This window comes from Toxorhynchites rutilus, chromosome 1 (assembly GCF_029784135.1).
Source record: "Toxorhynchites rutilus septentrionalis strain SRP chromosome 1, ASM2978413v1, whole genome shotgun sequence".
Taxonomy (NCBI): Eukaryota; Metazoa; Arthropoda; class Insecta; order Diptera; family Culicidae; genus Toxorhynchites; species Toxorhynchites rutilus.
In genome coordinates, this window is record NC_073744.1 from 48,507,843 (window position 1) to 48,534,083 (window position 26,241).

General features: G+C 36.9%; 1 protein-coding gene across 1 annotated transcript; it reads right to left on the minus strand.

Moving 5' to 3' along the window:
* Window positions 1-784: 784 nt before the first annotated feature.
* Window positions 785-15,702, minus strand: LOC129780608 (sodium/hydrogen exchanger 9B2-like). Its single transcript, XM_055789063.1, has 6 exons — window positions 15,548-15,702; window positions 6,701-6,883; window positions 6,379-6,554; window positions 6,182-6,288; window positions 1,165-1,470; window positions 785-1,099 (listed from the first exon to the last, which is right to left on the minus strand). The coding sequence occupies exons 1-6, from the start codon at window positions 15,700-15,702 to the stop codon at window positions 785-787; spliced, it is 1,242 nt and encodes a 413-aa protein (XP_055645038.1).
* Between the last annotated feature and the right edge of the window lie 10,539 nt (window positions 15,703-26,241).

The window sequence follows — 26,241 nt, forward strand, 5'->3', positions numbered from 1 at the left end:
TGCGTAATGAAACGAGGCATACCTGGAAATTCAATGAAAATAAATTTGAAGGCGATTTCCATGAACATTAAAACTAATACATACAATAAACCTTTGATTTACGTTAGGTACGATCTTCTCATGATTATTGACCTTTTTCAGAACCAATTGAATAATGCGGAAACAGTGAATAATTTTTGGAAAAATCGACACCATGTTTAAATTTTTTAACCTACTTAATAAAAAGTTTTTCCGATTTGCTTATTTTATTGCATCAACAATTCGCTGTTTTACATCCATCGATCGTTAATTTTTTGGACGCTCGGATTTAAGATATCGTCACTGACCAACTTACCCCTATAACCAACAAGTCCCACCTTACCTTACCTAGTGCCGAAAAAGTTGACAAAGTTTGAGCTAAATCAAGAATATGAAATTAAAAAATTCTTCGAAAATTCGTGTTGATTGGTGGAATGCCTCAATGGGAAATGATAAAGGAATATGAAAAGAGAAGAGAAGTTGTGATTTCTAAAGCAAATACCACGCCTTGAATGAACTTTAAATGGCAAGCTCAAGTTCTGTTCAGCGCCTTTTTAGCCCACATGCTCCTCTGTTAGTCGTCAGAAACCGTTCTATGTAACACATTCCGGTACCCCTTAATGATAACAAATTTGATTGGACCATATATTTTCAAATTGGAAAATAAACATTATATTCTAATTACATTCGAGGTAGAATTTTATAGGAACTTCTGGTACAGCACAAATGTCTAACAATATCTGTAACTTAAGTATTCATGTTTTAATTAAGTACTCGTTGCAAGCTCGTTATTGTCATCGCCCTCAGCCGATCCCCGTTTCAGCAATTTGGATGCCAATTTTATCATAAGAAAGGCTCCCAAGGGAGTGGTAAGGATTATGGCCAAAACGGTAACAATGAGCACTGTGTGGGCACGAGGATATTCCTCAACGGCGTTCAAATTGCGTGCCATGTCCATAGCGGCAGGTGCGAGGGCAGCTTGAACGGTTGCCTTCGGGAAACCCGAAAGCGCTACGTAAATCTTTTCCTTACGATTCAAATCACTCCCTAGCACTGCCAGATAAGAGAAACCCAAACGGATCTGTAATGTGATTGTTCAGTATATTATTTATAAACGAATCGATGAAATTAAATCTGTATACTCACAACAGCTCCAACAATCACAGTGAGGATACCGCCTAGAATAGTCATACCCTCGATCACCGCAAAGTTGACCTCTTTTCCGATTAGAGCAAGCGCAACCGGCTTCAGAAACTTCCACAGCAAGTCCAGGTACATTCCGACCTCATTTGTGTCGTAATCAGGGCGTTTTTTCCAACCAATTCCGGCAACAAAGGTCGTCAGTACACACCCTAGGACACCGGCCGAGGGATACCCGATGAGCTTGCTCCCAACTATCGAAAGTGTCCCAGCGAGAACCGCCATCGAGAAACGCAACCCGTTGGCATATTTCTATGTGAGTAAATATTTTTGATAAATGGAGAAAATAAGAAGACGAATTTCATGCCAACTTGACTGGCCATTGGCAGCACCATCTCAGATTGCAGGAAAACTTTGTGTATGTAAAAACATTGGTCATTTAGCACGTTGAGTGCCGCGGTTTTATAGCGACTCTATGGAAATTTTTAAACCTATTAGGGCCATCGTTTCTTATCGTAGTGGAAGGTATTTTTGGGAATGCTTATAAGCTTATATGCTCATATTAGTTACCTTTTTATCATATGTTATACGGTCAGTCACAGGTGACTGACGCAGTCTGAGGAAAAACTCGGTGTCAGTGTCTGACGTGGCAGTCAACGTGTTAAGCAACTTTGTATGATTGAAATCTTTAAAAAAGAATTAGACTACATTTTGAAAAAGGGTTAAAGTTTCCTTTTTAATTTTTTGCCACCAAATTTTTGGCAAAGAATAAAATGTAGGAAATTGTTTAGATTTTTATGAAAACACTGAAATTTTTTAAAAATACACTGATAAAAATTATTTTAAAAATTTATATTCATTGTTCCCAAAAAACTTATTTCATTGAAATTCTCAAAAAAATATATATGAAAATACATAATTACCAATAGGTCATCCATACATCCGAAGATGTGCTCCTTACAGGGTATTTTTTTTTCTAACAAAAACTTTTTCAATTTTTCTTTGAAGAATAGTTATATTTCTTATTTATTATATCCTAATTTTGTTTGAAGTTGAGATAACGACAATGTTCTTCGGACTTTCGTCGAACACATCAAATTTATATCTATCGTTTCTGGAAAATATTACATTTTTGTACTGGATCTTATGACAAAATTAAAATTAGTTTTTCTTGAAAACTGTTTTTTATCCGGGAAAAAATATATTTGAATTGTCCAAAAAATTACCAACATGTAATCCATACATTACATACATTACCACAGGGGAAGAGTTTTCCTAACAACATCTTTTTCATGTTTTGCTAGAAAAACTGTTTCCCTGTAAATGTGCTAATCTTCCAATGTATCGATGACTTGTGTGTAATTGTATGGGCTATTGATATAATTTTTTTTTTTTGAGAATTAAAAAAACGGTTGTTAAAAAAAACTAATTTCAACGTTTATTATATTTTTTTCCTCTATTTTTTTGAAAAAATAGTGTTTTTTTTATACATTTCATTCTTTGATCAAAATTCTGTAGGTACCGTAAACCGGGGGCAAATTGATCACGATTTTCAGAAAAATATGAATATTTACGATTTTTTTTGTTAGATTTATACCTAATTATTTTTTAAATCATTACTGGTGCTAAGGCCACAAAACTTTATGGAATGTTTTGTTGAAAAAAATCATTGAGTGTTAATTTGGAAAAATTTTAGCGGAAAATTTCAAAATTTGACTTCGGGGAGAAATTGATCAATCTATGTTTTTCAGGATTTTCTAGTGTCATATGCACAAAAATATATACAAAATCTATTATTTCTTCACCTACGGTCATGTGAATGACAATTCGAGGCTTTGAGGATACAAAAACCTGAGTTAATCCACCTAAAGGTGGGGTCATGCCTTTCCATAACTCGATTCAAACACTGATCTGTAGGTCATCCGGAGACTATTCCGGTTATCCTAATGTGGTCAAAAATCCTTGAAATAGTCACCAATGAGCTAGTTTTACCAAACCAAAACGTTCGATATGTCGCATGATGGGATTCGGTTCTGGTCATTCGTCGTGCTGTTTTTGTAAAATAGTTTTTTCTCACTTGTTTGAATAGTAATTACAAGTATGTGATTGCTTATTCAACTCATCAAGTATCGTCTAGAAGTGGATTAATATGTTTAGCGTCTATGAATAATGTTTTGATGTGAAAAAATATGTTTCTTTACCATAGTTAAAAATGAAAACGAAAACGCTATTCAGAAAAATATTGTTTTTTATGCAATTTAATAAGTGTTTCGTTGAGAGCCATTTGCAAAAAGAACCTTCAAATGATTCTTGAACATGTCAGATCAAAAAAGTTTAAAATTAAATTGCATAATACCTCTGAAAATTTAGGTTTGTTTTCAGTAATACGTTTGATCAATTTCACCCCGGTGATCAATTTGCCCCCGGATGACAATATCATAGTTTTTAAGTTAGAAATATTTGTAAAAAATTAAAAAAAAATGGGTGGGTTATATCTATGATATTACCGCAAGGTTGACGTGGGACTACCTTCGCATACCTAGCTACCTTTTTGTATTGATTAAATTTTTGATTGAATGAAACAATTTCCGAATTCAATTGAATTAAATAGATTTGCGTTGTGAGAAAAAAATTGAACAAATGCCATGTCTCTAGTTTCTGCACGATCTTACCAGGTACCTAAGTTTAGAAGACCGTGTTAGGGAAACGCATTCTAGTCTGCACATAGGTAAGCGAGTACAAAAGTACTCGCAGTTTGCATGCGGCATTTTCAATGCCGATTTCCCTGGACACCTTGGTTTAGAAGTCTTTATAGGTAATCAGATTTCAGTCGGAACCGACCGACCTGCATGAATTTGCAATCCCAATTTTCCTAGACACCTTGGTTTTGAAGCCTGTGTTGAGGAAACATATTTTAGTCGGAACAAAAATGCCCTCGACTTGCATGTATTTGCAATGCCAATTTCCCCTCGCTCCATGGATTTGAAGTCTGTGTTAAGGAAACACATTTCAGCTGGAACAAAAATACCCCCGACTTGCATGTATTTGCAATGCCAACTTCCCCACGCTCCTTGGATTTGAAGTCTGTGTTAGGGAAACACATTTCGGTGGGAACAAAAGCTCCCCCTACTTTCATGTATTTGCAATGTCGGTTTCGCCAATGCTGCTTGATTTTGAAGTCTGTGTTGGAGAAACCGTAAAGCGGGCCAATCAAAACGAGGCAGTAAGGGCGTTTAGATAACGCTTAACTTTTTACAGTTATTCAATTATTTACCTAATGGAAAATAAGACTTTATTAATTGCGATAGATGCGTAGAAATATTCTCTATCAATTGATGCAAACATCTTTCCGATTCAGTAGAAAATGTTCGAGTTATAAGCATTCGAAATCTTGCATTTTTTTCTGCATGTTCAGTGTTTATGTTTTCATTTTACCCACCATATATTCCGGTTAGACGTAGTCCCACGTCAAAAAACGATAGTCCTTTTCAAATAGTAGTCTAGTTCTTTTTGGAAGATGAAATAACCCGAGATGAAAAGTGTAATGTGGGAAGATTTTTAAATCTGTGTGTATGTTACATCTAGATTAGGGTGGCAGCGAAAATAGTCATGTCAAATTTCAAAAACCGACAATGTACATTTTGTTTATTGGCCCAAAAAAAATATGACCTTTGCAAAGTTTCAGCTCAATCGGACATGATTTAGGAGTGCCCCAAAGCGCTCAAAGTTTAGATTTTTTTGACCCTCGAAAATCTTCCAAGGGGGAAGTAAAGGAAATTTGGTAAACCGATTTTTTTTTCGATGCTAAATGTCTTAGAAATGCATGAAATGTCGAGATCTGGTGTTATCTGGAAAAAAAATTTTGGTCCGAAAATCCTTTGACCTTTTGGGACTGATTGGCCAAAAAATGAAAACATTGAGTACTTTGAGGCATCCCTAAATCATGTCCGATTGAGCTGAAATTTTGCAAAGGTCATTTTTTGTGCCAATAAACAAAATGTACATGGTCGGTTCTTTGAATTCGACAATCTTTTTCCATACCTTCACTGCCTCTCAGTCCCAGAAAGTCGATTTTCGGTCAAAAATTTTTTCAAACACAACGATTTAATTAACGTTGTTGAATGACAGATGGCGCTACGTCCGCTGCGCATGAAGCGTAACCTCAATCAATATAAAGCCAGCCGCATCGCCGGCGAACTGGAAGCCTTGAGTGAGCACAATGAATTATTGAAATGCTGCATCACACTTGGTTGAATTACAAAATCACAATCACGCTGTTGTCATAACATAACACCACGTGTGTTCAGGCTGATCGGATTCGGTCCCACCTATTGCTGACAGTATTGAGTGGAAGAAGTGAGAATTGCCCCATCACCCATTTTTAGTTTGGGTATCCACAAAATACGCCCCGAAGAAATCGATAGTACTCACCCGTGTTCTGGAAAACGATCCAGTTAAAATTACACTAACGAATTGCAATTTTGTATTTTACAATCCGTTCGACTCAAGTCCAATCGAGTTGTGGCAGCATTTCCACGCCATTCGACCTTGACAACATTGAGCTCCGGGTTCCATTTCTGTGAATCATTTCAGGTGGAAAGAACGCTTTTAAAACTAAAATTAGCTCTACATATCAAATATGTGTTCCATGTAAAAAAGTAACACTTTCTCTGCAGGTGGAGAAATATCTCGAACGAAAATTGTGTCGGATAATTATTTTATATTATGGATAAAGTTGCACCCTCTTTCAACGTTATTTGTTGACACATTCAATTTTGTACCATTTGAGTTACTGACTGGTATGCCTGGTATGTGAACTTCCTATCTCCCTGGCCACTTATACAATCAAAGTTGAACGAAACCAAAACCCGTGAATCTTCCCACCTTGTATTCTACATCTCGGGAATGCCCAATGTTTTTACACCCACAACGTTTCAATCTGAGATAGCGCTGTCAACTACCAAGACAAGTTGGCTTGAAATTCGTCAGAATGTGAAATCAGCTATAAGGATATACATCATACCGCTTGATGAGATGGTATGTAGCGCAACCCGACACCGCAAGCGCTACCAAACGCGACACCAATTACAATACCGATTGGACCATGCAGTATCTGGCTCATCAGGTTACCTGTTACAGGGGAAATAAAACAATGATAATGACCAGTTGCGCTCGGATCCAGCATGTTTCGCCCAAATTTGGTTGTGGGCCTTTAGTCACCTGTGGAAAATATTACTCCCAGCATAACGCCAATCAGAAAGATTACAATAATATGATTGCAGATTGTCATGGCAACAATCAATTTGTGGATTCCCTTATTCAACCCAAGGCGTTCTCCCTTGACGCGCAGCAGTATTGAAATTACAACGTTTGGTGCGACTGCGGTTACCACCAGACTGTAAAATTACAAAAAAACCAAAAGTGAATTAAAGAAAAATATTTTACTCGCTGTGGTCTGTTCGCCAGTGTTGCTTTAGAAGAAACGTTTCATTCCTACGATTCCGACAGTAAACAAAGCGATTCAGGATGCACACACACTCACCCCAGCAAAACTGCCCAGAGCCACGGTAGGTCTAACAGATATCTAGAAAGTCCTGCGATCGCCGCCACCTCAGCTATCATCGGGACGAGGGTCAGCTGCATAATGAAACGAAAGAGTTTCCTCAGCGACTCATAGTCGAAGTCAAGTCCAGCTATCAGCATCGTGTTAATGAGGGTCATATCTCTGTAAGAAAAAGAACAAAAAATGCGACAAAACGGGTTCGAAAGTGTACACAGTGAAATAACGCGGTGCCACCCGGTAGCGGTTTTCGAGATGAAAAAGGTTTCTTTGGGTGAACGCCTCATAAAAGGGTTTCTCACCTGAAAAGGCGTGCCAATATTGTAGCGTGAAAGATAGGTGTTTCAGATTCTCCACAATATAGGAGCGTACATTGTCATGGTGCGAAATCATTGAGAAAACTTTGCAATTCGATTACGAATATGATGAGAAAAGAACAACCAAAATAAGCTTAGCCAAAAACAGTTATTCTTCCGAATATCTAGAATATTGATATTCAGCAATTATGTATGTATTCGCTATTGATTGTTTCAATGGATGTGAATCTCACTAAGCAGATAACGATCGTAGCCCATGATGATGTTTTCCTGTAAACTGAATGTGAATCTGAGTTAACTTATGGTGTTGTTCTTTTGATTATCCTACAAACCTTAGGTACACAACTGAAAGATCAGACAAAAGTTTGTATAGGTGATGTTTGTATAGGTGATGAATTCAGTGAAATTTTGAATATTGATTCCTCTGCAATTGACTGTAGTGATGCTGTAGGGTTTTCGGAAAAAATATAAACGATAAAAAAGTCAGGCGAAACACTAGCATTTCCGCTTATGCGAGGATTTATACCATGCTCATTAATTCCTTTACATATCAGGTCTTCCGAAGGAAGATATACTTAGATATAAAGTTGTTATAAAATCAATGAACCATTCAAAATAAGATTTTAAATGCACTGTTAAAAATCTTACTCAAAAATAGAATTTGATCCTAAAAACTTTTATATGTTTTCAGATATAAAAGTTTTCAATATTAAATTCAATTTTCGAGTAATATTTTTTAACAGTGTACTTAAAATGAAATTTTTCCCAAATAGTTGATTAGTTTTCTAACAACTTTGTCGAACATCATATTTTAATCAGACATCTGGATTTTGAGTTACGATTTTTTGGAAGAAAGATCAATTATTTTAAATACATCATTTCAAAAAATCAGTCGTAATTTTAATTGGTCACATGATGAAGAAAATTGTGATTCTAGATAGTTTCCATCATAGGTACCAAGTATCAGAAAATCGATGAGGATCGGGTCAGCGGCCGGCTGATTTGAGGTAGAATTGCTTCATAGAAACATCACTCACAGTTACTATTCTCTGTTCACAGCACCGCCATGAATGTAGAGAAGAAATTTCCTTTTTTTTTTGTTGTAATTACTTAAATTTCTGCCTTTGAAACTACAAGGGGAAATAACCGGATTAGTAAAGAAATTAAAATAATATTGACCTGACCGGGGAATTGAATTCATTTTACCTCCATTTTTACCACATCTTCCAGACGTTTAATGAAATTCCTTTCAAAATTCAAATTAAAATTTATCCACTGAAACTAACGACGGTCACGTTTTAACTTTCATCGGAAATGTAAATGCTAACACTACAGACGTAGAAACCTGGTACTCACGTCAAGCTATGCAAACAAATGTTCATTGAAGCGATTGATTGTCCGCATAAATTGGCGTAAGCGTTTCCCAAATGGAACAAATATGAACAAATATTTTCCTGGACCCTCTTTTTACCGATAATATTCATTAATTTGACTCATTAATTCATGGTTATGAATTAATTGCATGGTTATGTTCTTATGAAGAAAAATAACGAACATTTCGTTTTGATGATTACGCCACCTATGCAAACATGGGCAGTGGAGTCCCAAGCACGGTTTACGCGGTAGAAGGTGAAACTAATTCTGTAAGTAAACAAAACACAAAACACAACATTCTCGAACTCAAATAAATCCATATTGCATAAATTTGATCAGATTTAATTCGAGAAAGAAGTTTTAATTCTCAGCATTTTCCTAAAAGATTTACCTAACCTCACTATGAGATGGGAAGCTGCCCCAAATTGGAAAACGGTGCGTTGTAATTGGATATTCACGGCACTTCTTCTTACTCGTTTGGTGTTCTAAACATCGAGCTTGTAATAATGAGTTATAGGTAAGAGCAGAATATTAGGTTTATGTATATAAAGATGTGCTTATTCCACTTCCACTTTATTCCAGAAGACAGAGAAAACATGTAAACTTGGTATTTGTTATAATAATTATTTTATCAAATAATTGGTGTTAATTACTAATACGGTATACAGGAATTCCTCCATTGCTAAACTTTTATCTTATTTAACAGTCTCCAAAGCTGCAACGTGCTACACTGTGTTTGAAGTTATATAAATATCAGATGTTCTAGATCCTTCAAAAAATTCTGAAGTTCAGACCAATTGATCTACAATTTCAACCATACAAAGCTCATAGCAAGAAATCTCACCCAAAATAGTTCAGTGAGCCCGCGTACTATGCTGACTTTAAGTTCATAAAAACTTGTTTCTTCTTAAATGGCACTAACGTTCCTAGAAGAATTTCGCAGTCTCAACGTAGTCATTTTTATTAGTTATATTTTATGATAACATTATTTTTATTTTTATTATAAAATTCCAGTACTTCTACCAAAACTCGACATTATAAGATCAGACATTATATTTTCAGACCTTAAAGAGGGGAGTGGAGTGCCTAACCACCATAGAATTATTTATTGCTCCCTAAAACCTCCAAATGCCTAATTTGATTTAATTTGCTTGATTAATTCTCGAGTAATGCGGAAATTTGTGCTTCATTTGTATTTTCGAAACTTCGAGATTTGTATGTTAGCGGTCATTTTTAATCACAAATTATGAATCCTGATGTTATTTAAAACAAAAAAGGTTACTATCAATCTCCTTCGAATTGTAGCCATTCTCGAGATATTTTAAAAAATATATACTTTTTTTATCTCAACAGTTTTATTTTATAAGGCTCATTTAGCAATTCAGCTGTAACAGAGCCGAATTCATTCGTGTACATTTTTTATCTTTAGATAACTTTTGTTGTATATTACACTGTTACCATTTTAAGGCGCAAGAGTATCGCTATCTATCGATAAACATTTGTTATATCTATAACACAGTCCGTTTAGGCACAAGAGAATTCCTATTCTATCGATGCACAACACATGTCGCCTTTTTATATTGCTATTGTTCGAATGTTCACAGTTAGGATGTTCACAGCGGGACTGATGATATGAGGCTTCCTTTGTTGCGTTATTAGTAGTGCCAATTACCGATGCAGCAGACCGAAAATGTGTGCGGTAAAGGACTGGGATTACCGACACATGATGATTGTTGCGTGGACATAGTAGCTAGTATAACACACTAAGATGGTCAGTTGAGGGGCCCTGAGTTATGAGCTCATGATCGTTCGCTTAGTAGCGGACACGCAACCAATTAGACTACAAAGACCCAAAAAAAATTGTAATTTATTGTCTTTTTAATAGTAAATAGACCCTTTAAATATGTTTGTCGTGTTATACCATCATGTTCATGAGATTTTATTAATTCGCTTATAATTTCCAACAACTTTTCCAAATACATTGTTATAGTAAAGTCATATGTTTAGGAGTTACGCTACGAAACATTCGAAGACATGTGGGTTAATACAAAACGTAGCGATACTAAAAAATCTTTTTTATCTTAATACAAACTTCAATCAATAAAAAAAAATGAAAAATTTAATATAAGAAAATTCATGAAACTTCGTGAACATGACGGTATAACACGACAAACATATTATTTTTGTTTTAAATCACATCAGAATTCATAAATTGTGGCTAAGAATGATTGCTAACATACAAAAATTCGAAGTTTCGAAAGTTCCTAAAAACTCGATGTTCCACAAATTTCGTCAAAAATAGTTTTACCATCTTGGGCCCATTTTTTTAATTTTCTACATGACTACTATTTTATATTAAAAAATTGAAAAAAAATATAAAAAAATATATATTTTTTGATATTGCAAATTAAGATTGTATTTTGTAAATAAAAAAAAGAGTACTAATTTTTCTTCTCAGTGTATATTATTTTCAAATTAAGCCAACAATACTTTATAACTCTTTCTAACACACTATTTCGGTACGACTCATATTTTTTGAGATATAAATTATCAAAGATTTCTCTTACTCAAATCGATACGCCCTTTTCAAAAGTTACGCTTGAGTCAACAAATGAACCATGATGATGTATTTGGAAAAGTTGTTGGAAATTATAAGAGATTATTTACTATAAAAAAGATTATAAATTAGAAATATGTTTTAAGTATCTCGAGAATGGTTGCATTTAGAAGGAGATTGATAATAACCTTTTTTGTTTTAAATCACATCAGAATTCATAACTTGTGGCTAAGAATGATTGCTAACATACAAAAATTCGAAGTTTCAAAAAATTCCTAAAAATTCGATGTTCCACAAAGTTTGTCAAAAATAGTTTTACCATCTTGGACCCATTTTTTAAATTTTCTGCATGACTTCTATTTTGTATGAAAAAAAAAATATATGTATTTTGGATATTGCAAATTGAATTTTTATTTTGTAAATAAAAAAAGAAGCACTTATTTTTTTTTTTCTCAGTGAACATTTTTTTCATATTCAACCATCAATACTCTATAACTCTTTCTAAGACACTATTTCGGTACGACTCACAGTTTTTGAGATATAAATTATCAAAGATTTCTCTTACTCAAATCGATACGCCCAATTCAAAAGTTAGTCAAAAAATTCCCAATTGCTGTGGAAAACTCATATTTCCTCTAACCCAAACGGAATACACACTTTCATTCGAATCGAAAATACTCATGTTTTGTCATTTGTCAATTTCATTTGGAATTACTCATATATACAAAACATACATATACAAAATAAACAATAATATACAAAAGTCAATCTTACGTGCATCGCGATGTACAAAATATCAATGATTCTATGAAAATTAACGTTAAAAGTCATTTCTACAGATCCGCACACTTTTACAGACATTTCCACATTTTGAACAGACTTTCACACATTTTTACAGACTTTTTTTTTTAAATCATCTGGCAACTCTTCGTTCCACTTTTTATCGAATGTTTTCAAATCGCGTGACTGTGATTTCGTTTGTTTTTATTTCGTTCGGAAAAATATTATATCAGGGAAGGTGGATATAAAAAATGCGTTGCTCAGTGAAAGGCAGCCCAAATACGAGTGGAAATGTTCGCGTTAGCTTTTATCGTATACCTTCGGAAACGTATTTACAAACGCGCTGGGTCGATTTTTGCGGATACGACAAACTAGTTCCGAATAAGGGTTCCCGTATCTGTGAAGTAAGTACGATGTTTCTAAAACCGAAAGTGTAGCGAACCTTTCAAACACATTTACATGTTACAAATACATCGTTACATTTCAACCGGAAAAGAAATCTCGTGAGAAACTGTAATGCTTTCTCCACAATTAAACCGGTAGTTGACTCAGAAGATTACGTCCATCATCAACACGAAACGCAGATTGCTTTACCGTTATATTCATCACCAGGACTAGCGGATTATAATTAAGCTGTTTTCACCGACGTTAGAAAAAAAAGTTTTCAAAAACTTTCCCTTTTGCTATGTATGTACGTATCGAAATTCGCCAATGTCGAATGTTGCTCCCATATTAAAATTGGAGTTAACTGAGCGTTATTCGTAGGTTGTTTATATTCTGTCAGGTTCTGATACCTTGCAATATAAGATGCTCTTTCAGAAATACAATGGTCAATTATAAAATTGACGCAAAAATGTAGTTCGTTCATTTTATAAGTTTAATTGTTTTTGCCTTTGATAACAATTCCCTTTTTCATAGTGTTGATTACCATAACAAAAATAACACTCCTGATCATTGGATCTTTTTTGACAGCCGTTTTGATTTAGTACGCACTACCTAGGTCCTAATACGTTTAAAAATATCCATAGAGTCGCTATAGAACCGTGGCACTGAACATGGTAATGAATGGGAGCTGAATTGATTTTGATTTTTTTTTTTTTTTATGAGAGAGTTTGAAAGAGATGGAAACGAAGATTGTGGAAGGAAACACTACGGAAATATCCAAATACGCATTAGAAGAAAAAGAATAGAGAATTGAGGTTAGGTTCGATGCAGTGATCTATAACCAGGAACCATGTCCCCATGGATCTCAATCAATCACATTATCGAGCGATTTTACGACGATTCCTTATCTTCGTTAAATGGGGACTTCGCCCGCATTACATTGACCTCAGATCAAATTTCTAAAAACGAAAACGAAATATTAATGTATAATACGACGGTCGTTCAAAAAATAAGTTTCAGTGCCTCAGAAATCGCGGAAAAATAAAGTTAGGACAAACAACAAGGTTATTTTCGTAATCTACGTTTTATTTTCTATTTTTCTACATAATCGCCGTAACGTTCGAGGCATTTTTCATAGCGTGGCACGAGTTTTTCTATTCCGAGCGCGAAGTGCGTAGCGTCCAACTTTTTGAAGTACGATGTAACTGCGTCACGAATTTCTTCAGTACTATCGAATTGTTGACCCCGAACACCTGCTTCGTCACCGTACTATTGTGAAGTTTTGGACCGATTAAGAACCGCGATTATGAACAAAAGGCCAGGTTTATTGACGAAAGGTGTGTTGCTCAACCACGATAATGCGCGGCCCCGTAACTCAAGAGCAATTGAAAAAAATCAAATGGACTGTGTTCGAGCATCCTCCTTACTCCCCAGACCTCGCCCTTAGCGACTATCACTTATTCCCGGTGATAAAACAGGCACTGAAACTTATTTTTTGAACGACCCTCGTATAATGAAAATTTTGATTTTATGTAGTTCCCATCATAAGCTCCAAGTTAAAAAAAAAAATTGGGGAAAGCTTAATTTGAAGAGTAATTATTACTCGTATTGCTGCTCTTATAGAATTGGCTTTATAATCTACTTTAATAGTAGCTTCCCGAACAATTCCTTGTTACAAAGGGCCTGATTCTTGAATACACTTCACGGTGGAATCGAAATGCACGGCACGCCATTGAACTACTTTCCACGAGTTAGTGAAGCGTCATAGATAATAATGGGTTTACAGGCAGAATGAGCACTTTTCAAATAAAAATTATCAATGAAAATTAACTTCTCCGTTTCAAATTAGTGTTCTATGTGAATGGAAAACTTTGTTTTCTTCATGTGGTGAGATAATCTCATACAAACATTTCATCTGAAGATAAAGGGTGTGTCACATCATATTGCATCACGGAAAAAACGCTGTAGAAATTTAATTTTTAGGAATTATATCTTCAGCTTTCGCTTATAATCAGATAAGAGTGTATAGATCACGTTGGCCATGCTTCACTGTCAATTTTTGGTAAATTTGGAAAAATGTCGTCGAACGAAAAAGAGCGTCGTGAATTAATCCTGCGCACTCATTTCGAGAATCCGGAGTTGTCACATCGGGACATCGGTAAGATGCTGGGAATCGTCCAATCCACGGTCAGCAGAGTACTAAAACGATACTTCGAGAACCTAACCATCGACCGGAAGGTGAAGAACGGCAAAAATGGATGCTCCGTCAGTGAAAAAGATCACAAGCGCGTAGTTAAGCAGTTTAGACGTGATCCGAGAAGTTCGGTCCGGGATGTCGCCAATAAGCTGAATTTGTCAAGTTCATTCGTCCAGCGGACCAAGCAGCGGGAGGGCCTGCGAACATACAAGGTTCAGAAGGCTCCTAACCGCGACGAAAGGCAAAACATGGTGGGGAAGACGCGAGCCCGGAAGCTGTACACCGAAATGCTGACGAAGCCGCATTGCCTGATAATGGACGACGAAACCTACGTCAAAGCGGACTTTCGTCAGCTGCCGGGCCTGTTGTTCTTCTCCGCAGAGGACAAATTCAGCGTTCCGGAGGAGATTCGCAAGCAGAAACTATCCAAGTTTGCCAAAAAGTACATGGTGTGGCAAGCGATCTGCTCTTGCGGAAAGCGGAGCGCCCCCTTCGTGATGATCGGCACGGTAAACGGGTAGGTTTACCTTAAGGAGTGCCTACAGAAGCGCTTACTACAGCACGAGGGCCCGACCATCTTCTGGCCGGATCTCGCTTCGTGCCACTATTCAAAGGACGTGTTGGAGTGGTACGAAGCCAACGGGGTCACCTTCGTGCCAAAGGAAATGAACCCGCCCAACGCGCCGGAGCTTCGCCCAATAGAGAAATATTGGGCGATTATGAAGCAGGCCCTCCGGAAGAACCCAAAAGTTGTCAAATCGGAGGCGGACTTCAAGAGAAAATGGATTTCTGTTCAAAAAAAACTACAACCTGACGTTGTACAGAACCTTATGGACGGGGTAAAGAGGAAGGTGCGAGCATACGGGCTTGGGCTCGAAGTATGAATAAAAAGAAAATGCCAAAAGTTGTTTAATAGTTTTTATTTTACTGTCTAAAATTTTCAAATGGATCGGTCTACTGGGCGAATTTCTACAGCGTTTTTTCCGTGATGCAATTTGATGTGACACACCCTTTAATTTGTTCTTATAATGATAAGTTTTAGTGGGAAAATATTATCGTATCCAGATGTCGACACCATATTTTTGTAATCTCGGATACATTTCATTTCGTTTCCACCGTGAAGTGTATTCCAGAATCAGGCACAAAGTTTAGAACGGTATGTAAACATCTTGAGAATTAAATCGCAAATCTCGCAAGTTTCAACAAGCATCCCCACTTACCTCAGGAAACATTCCAGCTTTTGCAGCCCCTCGAAGTCCGCCCAGCCAATGTTGGTGTATAGCACGCCCCAAAACAGCATTCCCAGCATATCGGGCAATCCGGTCAGCGAGACCAGAATGCCGCTTGCCTGAGCTCCGACGAAAAGAAAGCACATTCTCATTAGTGGCGTATTCGGTTCTGTCAGCTGCCTGGGAAAGACCGAAAACGCAACTGCCCACAGCAGGAAGAATACGGCTAACAGGGCAAATGGTTGGGAAACAATCGGCCAATTTTCTGCGGGTAGGCAGGTCCACCTTCTGCATTCCGTGCAAATTCGCAGCCGTGTCACGAACGATATCCAACATATCCGATCGTATTTTCGGCGATTGGATCCATATAGAAAGGCAAAATAAACGATGAAATATCTGAATTAACTGCATGTGAATTCGCACGAATGAATTTTCATTCGAAACAAAAAGAAACGGATATTTGCGTAAAATATCAAACTTCAAACTGAAAACATCCAAACTGCCATCAGTTTTGCATAACCTTAAACCACATCGTACAAAATAATGTGACCATTACTTCTTAGGAAGTTCCTCACGCCTCTGTGGTTCCATACTGCTGGTCGGGTTGGACAATGACGCATCGATCTGATGCGTTTCCTCTGAATCGAACTGCATATTGGTATATTGGTGGTGCTGTTTGTCCGAAGACATGATGAGGTCTATCGATGAAATGTACACCGGTAATGGATGATTGGTTGACCGACGGGACCATAATGCCTCGCAAACATTCGAATCTGGTAGTTGAGCACGATAGGAACTGCTGGTTACGCCCTCTGGCGCAATGTTAACTGTGGAAAGTAGAGATGAATCACAATTAACTATCAATCGCCAACATATATTATTCTGAAATGACTAATAACTTTCGGAAATAAATAAAAAAAAACCTTTTTGATTCTTCATTTTGATTCACTCCCTTATACTAGAGACAAAACATCACTTGGTTATCGATGTGCGGCGGAAATCAAACTAACAAACTCGGAAGAAAATTCTCTCACACGAACTAATCATAAATTCGAATGTGCCAATTAGAATATCATGAATGAAGAATGATCGCACGTTGGGTTCAGCGCAATCTTTTTCGTGGTGACAATAAATAACCCAACCAAAATCAAATGATTCTAGACTGCATGAACCCACCTCTCAATTAGTAAGCCTTCAATAAGTTTTTCTGCACATATCCGAAACCCACAAAGAACGCCATAGCCGAAAGATTATTACAGGTGGTTAAATTATATTAGGCTGTCAAAAAAGTCCTGCGGTATTTCCGCGAGGTGTCGTTGTAAGCGCGTAGTTCTAGTTGTATTCATTGTATCGAGTCATACTATAGCTTGTTGGAAAGGTATTTTTGCGCGCTATAATATAGTCCTTGACAGTGTTTTGTTTGGTTAAGTCGTTCGTGAGTTATAGTGTCGCAAATATGGAGCAAAATAAAGAGAAAATCCGACATATTTTACAGTGCTACTATGACAAAGGCAAAAATGCATCTCAAGCTGCCAATAAAATTTGTGCAGCTTATGGACCCGATACAGTTTCCATTTCCACTCATAACGATGGTTTCAACGTTTTCGTTCTGGTGTAGAGGTCGTCGAAGATGCGCCACGTTCCGGAAGTCCTGTCGTCGAAAATTGCGACGAAATCGCTGAATTAGCCGAGAAAGACCGACATAGTAGCAGCCGTAGCATCGGCCAAGAGCTGGGGATAAGTCATCAAACCGTTATTAACCATTTGAAGAAGCTTGGATTCACAAAGAAGCTCGATGTATGGGTGCCACACACGTTGACGCAAAAAAAACATCTTTGACCGTATCGACGCATGTGAATCGCTGCTGGATCGCAACAAAATCGACCCGTTTCTGAAGCGGATGGTGACTGGCGATGAAAAGTGGGTCACTTACGACAACGTGAAGCTCAAACGGTCGTGGTCGAAGCCCGCTGAAGCGGCTCAGACGATGGCCAAGCCCTCATTAACGGCCAGGAAGGTTCTGCTGTGTGTTTGGTGGGATTGTCAAGGAATAATCTATTATGCGCTGCTTCTCTATGGCCAAACGCTCAATTCGGACCTGTACTGCCAACAACTGGACCGCTTGAAGGTAGCACTCATGAAGAAGAGGCCATCTTTGATAAACAGAGGCCGCATTGTCTTCCATCAGGACAACGCCAGGCCACACACTTCTTTGGTGACGCGCCAGAAGCTCCGGGAGCTCGGATGGGAGGTTCTTTTGCATCCGCCGTATAGTCCGGACCTTACACCAAGTGACTACCACCTGTTTTTGTCCATGGCGAACGAGCTAGGTAGTCAGAAGTTAGCCACAAAAGAGGCCTGTGAAAATTGGCTATCCGATTGACTATTTTATGAACAAATGAAAATTCAAAAAAAATACCGCAGGACTTTTTTGACAGCCTAATATCAAAGGATCATCTGTGATTAGCGCAATCCCGAAGGACCGTTCTCACGATGAGCCATCACCATCGACACGCGTTCTAGAATACATACTGATCAGAACCAGTTAGAGTGAGATAGTGGTCCATTGAAACGCATTTAAATCTCAACTAGTGCAAACGACGACAAGATGTCAACAAAAAAAATCGTCCACTTGTGTGAATTCAAGATTGTTCCACGATTAGAGCGACGCGGCGATCGCTAGCATTGAAATCAATAATTAAATTATCTTCAATTAAAGTTTGTTTGTTGAATTGTATGACTTGGCTGGAATGACAGAATGTAACAGATTGAATATCAATAGTGACTGATGAGTGTTTGAGATGAATACGCTGAATCGCGCTCCCATGTAATCGATAGTAAAAGATGAAAATTAACCACAAACACAACTGAAGCCGTGCTCAATACCCGCTGATAACTGCAATGTAAAACAATAGATAGCGACAAAAAGAGACCATTCTTTCACAGCGAGATTGGTAGTATTAACTTTTATGGCACTTTGTTCATACGAAGAAAGAATACTCCAGTTTGGGTTAATCTAGATTTGTTTAAATACACGAGACGGTTCAAAGTCTCCCTCGTGTGATATTTCCCTATCTTAAATTCCTATGATTCATATCAAACTGCTGTTGTTTTATCTTCCGCTGCCTAAGGACACAATATGAATTCTGATCCGAACTGTTATTGTCATTAAACTGAATTTCCAAAACAGAACCGGAAACATTCCTCCCTCAAATTGCGTGTCTAAATTTGAACTGATTGAGTTTCGCGAAATTGGGTTGAGTTAAAAAAAAAGGCATAAAGCATGCTAACAACAAGTTCGCGGTAGGATCTGAAATTCAAAAAGTGCACATATAGATGGGTAAAATATTCGTTGGAATTGTATCGATTCCAAAATACTCAATTTTAAAACAGAATGAATAAATTTCAGCCGAAATCGGTACGACGGAAAGCATTTGCATTTGAATGCATTGGAAGTGAACGGTTGTTTCAATTAACACATTCCTCAGTAAACATTATTGTAGATTTTTACAATAAAACTAGACAAAACACTCAAATACAACCACCTATAGTGTTAATGTATCACAATAGCTTGAAGTTTTCTCAGCAATATCTTCTTTTTGACGGCGCGTTTCTAGACACGAAATTCGTTGTCTCTACATAGTTTTGTTTGCGTCATTTCTCTAAAATAGTTTCGGTGAATCGAGCTTTAAATAGTTAATATCGACGACGGCCACGTCCTTACAGTCACCAGGAGAACGGAAGGAATGTTGGAACGAGTATCAAAGAAAGGATAGTTGTTAATGGTGGGAGGTAAAAATCAGGATTCACTGTGGTGAGTGATGTGATTAGGAGTTTATTCATTTCTATGTATAACAGCTATCACAACCATCCTCCTTAGGGGCTCTGGGCATTCTGCTCTGGCTCTCAATAGTTACAGATTCTTTTCAGACATGTAACTATTTATTCTATTTATTTCAGAAATTTCAGCCATTCATGTCTCTTTATTTCAGAATTTGAAAAACAACATAATTTTGAGAAGAATGAATTTAAATTTTCCAAATATTTCATGTTTAAAAAAAATACTATTAATGTTCAACTCGTAACATTTTTATGCACAAATTATCGCGATTCACATGTTCTGGAAACTTTTTTCTATCTAGAAACATGTCAAGAACATGTCAAACGCGAGAATTTACAACATTAGTTTTTTTAGGAGTCGTTAGAAAAAAAAAATTTCCCTGTAAGAGTACCTATCTTCCAATGTATAGGAAGCTTGTTTGAAATTGTAAGGGCTTTTCACATGTTTTTTTAGAATTTTATAAAAAAATAAGTTTTTTTAAAAAAATGAGTTTCAATTTTTAAATTTTTTTTTTTTCATCATAATTTTTCTTTAAATTTTTATATCTTCCTATTTTTCATCTTCTGACCAGAATTTTGTAGATATTATAATTTTTGAGTTATATTTTTTTGTAAACAATAAAAATAAAAAATGGCCCATTCCAAAAAGTAATCTAATTCTTTTTTGAAGATTTCAGGTATGTTTTTAAAATTTCCAATGTCTTCACATCCACAACGTTTTACTGCAATCTGAGATGTTGATGTCAATGGCCAGTAGAGTTGGGATAAAGATTCGTCAGCAGTAGCAAACAATCAAGAATTTCTTAGCCTACAATTTTTTTAACAGATCACACTAATGTTGCAAATAGCCAGGTTTATGGCATTAATTTCTTTTGACTGATCATCAAAAACTGATAATACACTCACAACTATAGAACCACTCATGTTTTCTGAGTTTTCAGAGATATGTAAGAAGTCGGTTGAATTGAGATATATAGTGTAGAATACAATAACTATCTTCATTCATAAGACTGACCATTTCAACTTTATTGTTGTGTTCAGACGCGAAACAATCAAAAAACAAAAATTCCAGTGTTTCATAACAAATGGAAAAACTCTGACTCCTTTACAAAATTCACGTCTATTTCACATGAATTACAATAAGCTTTTAATTCGTAGGTCATCTTTAGTTCTCAATCAGTTCAAATAACCCATTCGGGATGGTTTCGGCCAAACTGCGCCATGTTGTAGTGTGTATCTCGTTCTACGCAAAGGATACTGCTCGTTTAAGCTCTCCAAATCACTCATACTGCTTGTAAGCTGCATCTACTATTCCTGGATTTGTGCACAAAACTGTCCTCAAGTTTGCCTAAAGACCCTCTAAAATTTGACTGGCAAACTGTCCTTATGTTGGCTGATGATCTGTCCTGAAATTGGTTGAGAATCTGTCCTGAAGTTGGCTTAAGAACTATACAGCTTCTATAAGACCACCTTGAACATATTGAATATGAATATTTGGTCGCATGTAAAATCTTGCATTTAATTTCAATGATCTTTCGATTATCAACATGACGAATATAGATCCAACGAATGTCATAAAAAGGAAGCATATGTCAATTGTTCTCCTTCTACAAATTCTTCCGAATATTTGCGATCGAAATCGAAAAATTCAGGATATTGATAACGAGTTTGGGGAGTTCTGAAACCTGGATTTTATTGACTTCACTGGAAACGAACGCAAGGATGCTTCTTTCTTTTGGGGTAAAATTTTGTCACTAAAAAGGAATGTCAATCATTTTGCTCATCCTAAGTTGAAAAATATTATTCCAATATTTCTTATTTTGCCCCATTACTCAGCAATCGTTGAACGATTGTTTTCATAATACAATTTGAACAAAACAAAACTAAGAAATAGAACAGGAACAAAAACTATGCGTGGAATTCTAGCTTTCAAAAATTATGTAGACATGCATAAAGAACAGTCAGGATTAGTAAGAATCACACAGAATGTAAAACAAAAGTATAATGTTAATAATGATCAAACAGATTGGGGAAATTTGAAAATGCTACGGTACTTACGTATTACGCCAACGAAGCGCAATTTTTTATGAAATTATTTTTTTGCTATAAAATTTATTCTGAGGGTAAAGTAATAGGGTGGCGAAGCTCCCATTTAACGAGAATAAGGAACAGAGAGGGTCCCAATTCATCGAGGTGACGCAATCCGAGTCGACCGCCGACTCGCTGTCAGAAGCGGCGGCCTCTCGCAAGCAGACCTGTTTCCCCAAATTGTAAACAATAAATTTCACTAAGAAAAAAATAAATTCATATTGAAAATAACGCTCCGATGGCAGAAATACGTAAGTACCAATGCTATGTCACCTGTCACTGTATACCCTTATTTGTATTGTTCATATAAAAAATGAGAAAAAACTTATAAAAATAATTCTTCCAGTTTTTTCCAGTTTTTTCAAATTTTTTCCAACTTTCTCCAGTTTTATTTCCTATTTTTTCCAGCTTTTTTTAAAAATTTGATTGGCATCTCTGACCGTGATGAACGGACATGCGAAATCGTTTGCTTTTGAATGCACCCAAGGGGTAGAATATGATTTCGCACACATTTGGGCAGTTAACTAGGTGTTTCCGTGATGATTTCTTATATCACGAAATGATATTTCAGATGTACGGAGGATTGAATAAGCTTGTCTTGATGATTTGAGTGTTGAACATCAAAAAGACATCTCAAACAAAAGGATATTATTTCATATATATGTGAACAGAACGCAAGATAACTCCATCTTCATCCATTTATTGAAAATTGATTTTGATGCAACTTCAAACAAATAATTACTATGCCGATGGTTGTCCAACGTTAACCTTCCGGTTGAATTACAGATATAACCCACTCCTAGTTTTTGACGTAGAACTACGTCTTTCAGGAAGAGTGCCAAATCAGAAAACAGGTCACGTTTTTATGAAATAAAGTTATAGTTAATAACTATTTTAACTGTGAACGAATTCTCATGATTTGCATACCAATCGAATCGGAAATTCTCTAAGATTTGCTATACATTACAATTCGCTAATATCTAAACTGTTTAAATCCATGAAAACTGGAAGAACTTCTTTTATTCCCATACATTTGTTCTGCCGATTTATGTGCTAGCCCTACCCGTATTTCGAATGCTTCTAACTCGAACATTTCTCAACAGATCGGAAAGATGTTTACATCAATTGATAGGAAATATTTCAACACGTCTATCACAATTAATAAAATATTATTTTCCATGAGATGAACTATTGAAGAACTGTAAAATATCAAGCCATGTCAAGTAAAATGTCGTTCCAATAATACGTTCAAACTGTCATGTTTTAATTAGCCCGATTTACGGTTTCCCCAACACAGACGTCAAAACCAAGAAGCCTAAGAAAATCAATATTGCAAAAACATCCAAGTAGGTCTTACTTTTGTTCTCTGGGGAAATCTGGGGGGAATATCACTGCCGTTCAACTGCACTTGGCCACAGATTTGTTTTTCTCTCTCATACTTCACGCACTGAATATTGAACACTGCGGTGTTTTGATTCGGTGTTGTCAAAATTTATTCATGGTGCCCACCACTCCTCATCTATAGCGCTGCGCACAGTTGGAATTGACAAGTTGTAGCCATGTAGGGGAACCGCTGATAATACGGACAGTGGGGTTAATATGGACAGGTGGTTGATTTGAGTAGTTACATCTTGAATTTCCGATTTCTGTTAATGAAAACATCTTCTACATGTTTTTTTCCAATTACTTATTATCTAACGTTTACAGAGTCAAATTTCACCTTAGAATATAACTTATTTTCTATATAATTAAGACTAACAATTTAATAATAACTAAATCTAACACTAGATTAATTGGACCGGATTAGGATTTAGGACTAGGATGGGGCGAATGGGGTAGTTTGGTTTGATGAGAAATATCATTTCTTGGTATTGTAAATTGGTAAAGAGAAAGCATAAGGTTGAGCTCGCGACTAGCTAAGATGTCTCTAACCGGTAAGTCAGATTGCCATTCTAGTGCCCTGAGTGAATCCGATAGGTGAGCCCTGGCAGAATGAAAGTTTCTACAGGACCAGACCACATGCTCGATGTCATGATAACCATCACCACAAACGCAAATATTACTATCAACGATCCCAATGCGATACAGATGTGCATCTAACAAGTAATGATTAGACATGAGGCGGGACATCACCCGAATGAAGTCCCGACCTACGTTCAATCCTTTGAACCATGCGTTTGTCGATACCTTGGGAATAATTGTATGTAACCAGCGACCCATATTATCTTCACTCCAATTGTGGCAACATAAGTACATAACTACGAGGAGTACAAAAAAATCTTCTACATGTTATTCTATAATATTAGGCTGTCAAAAAAGTCCTGCGGTATTTCCGCGAGGTGTCGTTGTAAGCGCGTAGTTCTAGTTGTATTCATTGTATCGAGTCATACTATAGCTTGTTGGAAAGGTATTTTATAGTCCTTGACAGTGTTTTGTATGGTTAAGTCGTTCGTGAGTTATAGTGTCGCAAATATGGAGCAAAATAAAGAGAAAATCCGACATATTTTACAGTACTACTATGACAAAGGCAAAAATGCATCTCAAGCTGCCAAGAAAATTTGTACAGTTTATGGACCCGATACAGTTTCCATTTCCACCGCACAACGATGGTTTCAACGTTTTCGTTCTGGTGTAGAGGTCGTCGAAGATGCGCCACGCTCCGGAAGGCCTGTCGTCGAAAATTGCGACAAAATCGCTGAATTAGCCGAGAAAGACCGGCATAGTAGCAGCCGTAGCATCGGCCAAGAGCTGGGGATAAGTCATCAAACCGTTATTAACCGAAGCTTGGATTCACAAAGAAGCTCGATGTATGGGTGCCACACACGTTGACGCAAAAAAACATCTTTGACCGTATCGACGCATGTGAATCGCTGCTGAATCGCAACAAAATCGACCCGTTTCTGAAGCGGATGGTGACTGGCGATGAAAAGTGGGTCACTTACGACAACGTGAAGCGCAAACGGTCTTGGTCGAAGCCCGCTGAAGCGGCTCAGACGATGGCCAAGCCCTCATTAACGGCCAGGAAGGTTCTACTGTGTGTTTGGTGGGATTGTCAAGGAATAATCTATTATGAGCTGCTTCCCTATGGCCAAACGCTCAATTCGGACCTGTACTGCCAACAACCGGACCACTTGAAGGTAGCACTCATGAAGAAGAGGCCATCTTTGATAAACAGAGGCCGCATTGTCTTCCATCAGGACAACGCCAGGCCACACACTTCTTTGGTGACGCGCCAGAAGCTCCGGGAGCTCGGATGGGTGATTCTTTTGCATTCACAGGCCTCTTTTGTGGCTAACTTCTGCCTATCCGAGTTTTTGCCAATAAGGAAGCGAGCTTCTATAACAGGGGTATTATGAAGTTGGCATCTCGTTGGGAACAAGTCATCGAACAAAACGGCGCATATTTGACTTAAAACAGATGATTGTAACTAATATTATGAACAAATGAAAATTCAGAAAAAATACCGCAGGACTTTTTTGACAGCCTAATATTACACACCTGTCCAAATTACCCCCACTACATGTCCATATAACCCGCATCGAAAAAAATGTTGTACTTTTCGGTCTGTTTTAATTTCAGTAAAAACATAGAAAAACACTTTTTTGTGAAATATTTGGCCAATTAGGTAGAGAAACAGTATTTTGAATTGCAAGAAACTGCATCAAAGTTTTAGGAAACATGAATTTCCAAAGATATAATTGAAGTTCTTCTTAACTTGTCCGTTTTACCCCCACCTCCCCCACAACAGTGAAATAGGTCGTTAGGGGCTGTCCACATACCACGTGGACAGAAAAAGTAAGCTTTTAGACTCCCCCCTCCCCCTCCGTGAACAAGCGTGGACATTGACTACACCCCTCCCTTGTTGTCCACGTGGATTTTCTTCCATATATTGTGATTGCAAAAAAGGAAATAATTGCATTGTGCCTATATTCAATTTTAAATTAGTCTTATTTTATGTTTGGTGTTTTTTAATGATAAAAAACAATTCAAGAGAAAAACATGTTCTTTTTTTGTGAACAAATGAATAGAAATAAAAAAATATTTTTTTTCGTCTCCGCAAATCACATATTCAAAAAATGAAGTAGGCAACAGTTCGGAAGCTTCTTAACTGTACTTCATCCAGCTACAGTATCTCAAATTAACTGTTGTTGTCAGCGCAATACAAAACCTTTCCCGTCATTGTTTGGAGAATTTACAGAGGACGCGTTCCATTCCGTAAATCGACTAAGACTACATCAGCACTTTGTAAATATGTGTTTCTAGCTGACCCGGCAAACTTCAACCCGCCCAAAATTTGTTTTTTGTTATCAATAGCAATAAAAAAAATCAATACCTTCAAGAACTGCACTCCAATCGAATAGAATCAGTACAAAAACAATTTTTATTATTTGCCCTGAGAAAGCTAGGTTGGACAACATTTCCCCTTCCCCCATATGAAGCTCGTTGTATGTTAATAAATATTGAAACACTTGAGAAACGCAGAGAAAATGCCACAATTTCATGTTTAATTGACTTAGTTTCACACAGGATTAGCTCTGAAAACTTACTTGAGAGCCTTGCGAGCACGGAATTTGTTCAAATCAACTTCATTTCGAACTTTATATGCTATGAATGGTCCACTTAATAGAATGATGAGAACGTACAATAAGTACAGTAATGTAATTGATGTGACAATGACGAAGAAATTATTGAAAAAGTCATTGACTGAAAGATCATTGTATTCGTGAATTACAGTTTTGTCATATATGTTTGCTGCG

Coding starts and splice junctions, on each gene's coding strand:
- LOC129780608 (XM_055789063.1), bottom strand. CDS start 15,702: ATGTGCTTTCTTTTCGTCGGAGCTCAGGCAAGCGGCATTCTGGTCTCG. Junction 1,471..6,181: donor ACATACCATCTCATCAAGCG/GTATGATGTATA, acceptor TTACTCACATAG/AAATATGCCAACGGGTTGCG. Junction 1,100..1,164: donor CTGTGATTGTTGGAGCTGTT/GTGAGTATACAG, acceptor ATCACATTACAG/ATCCGTTTGGGTTTCTCTTA.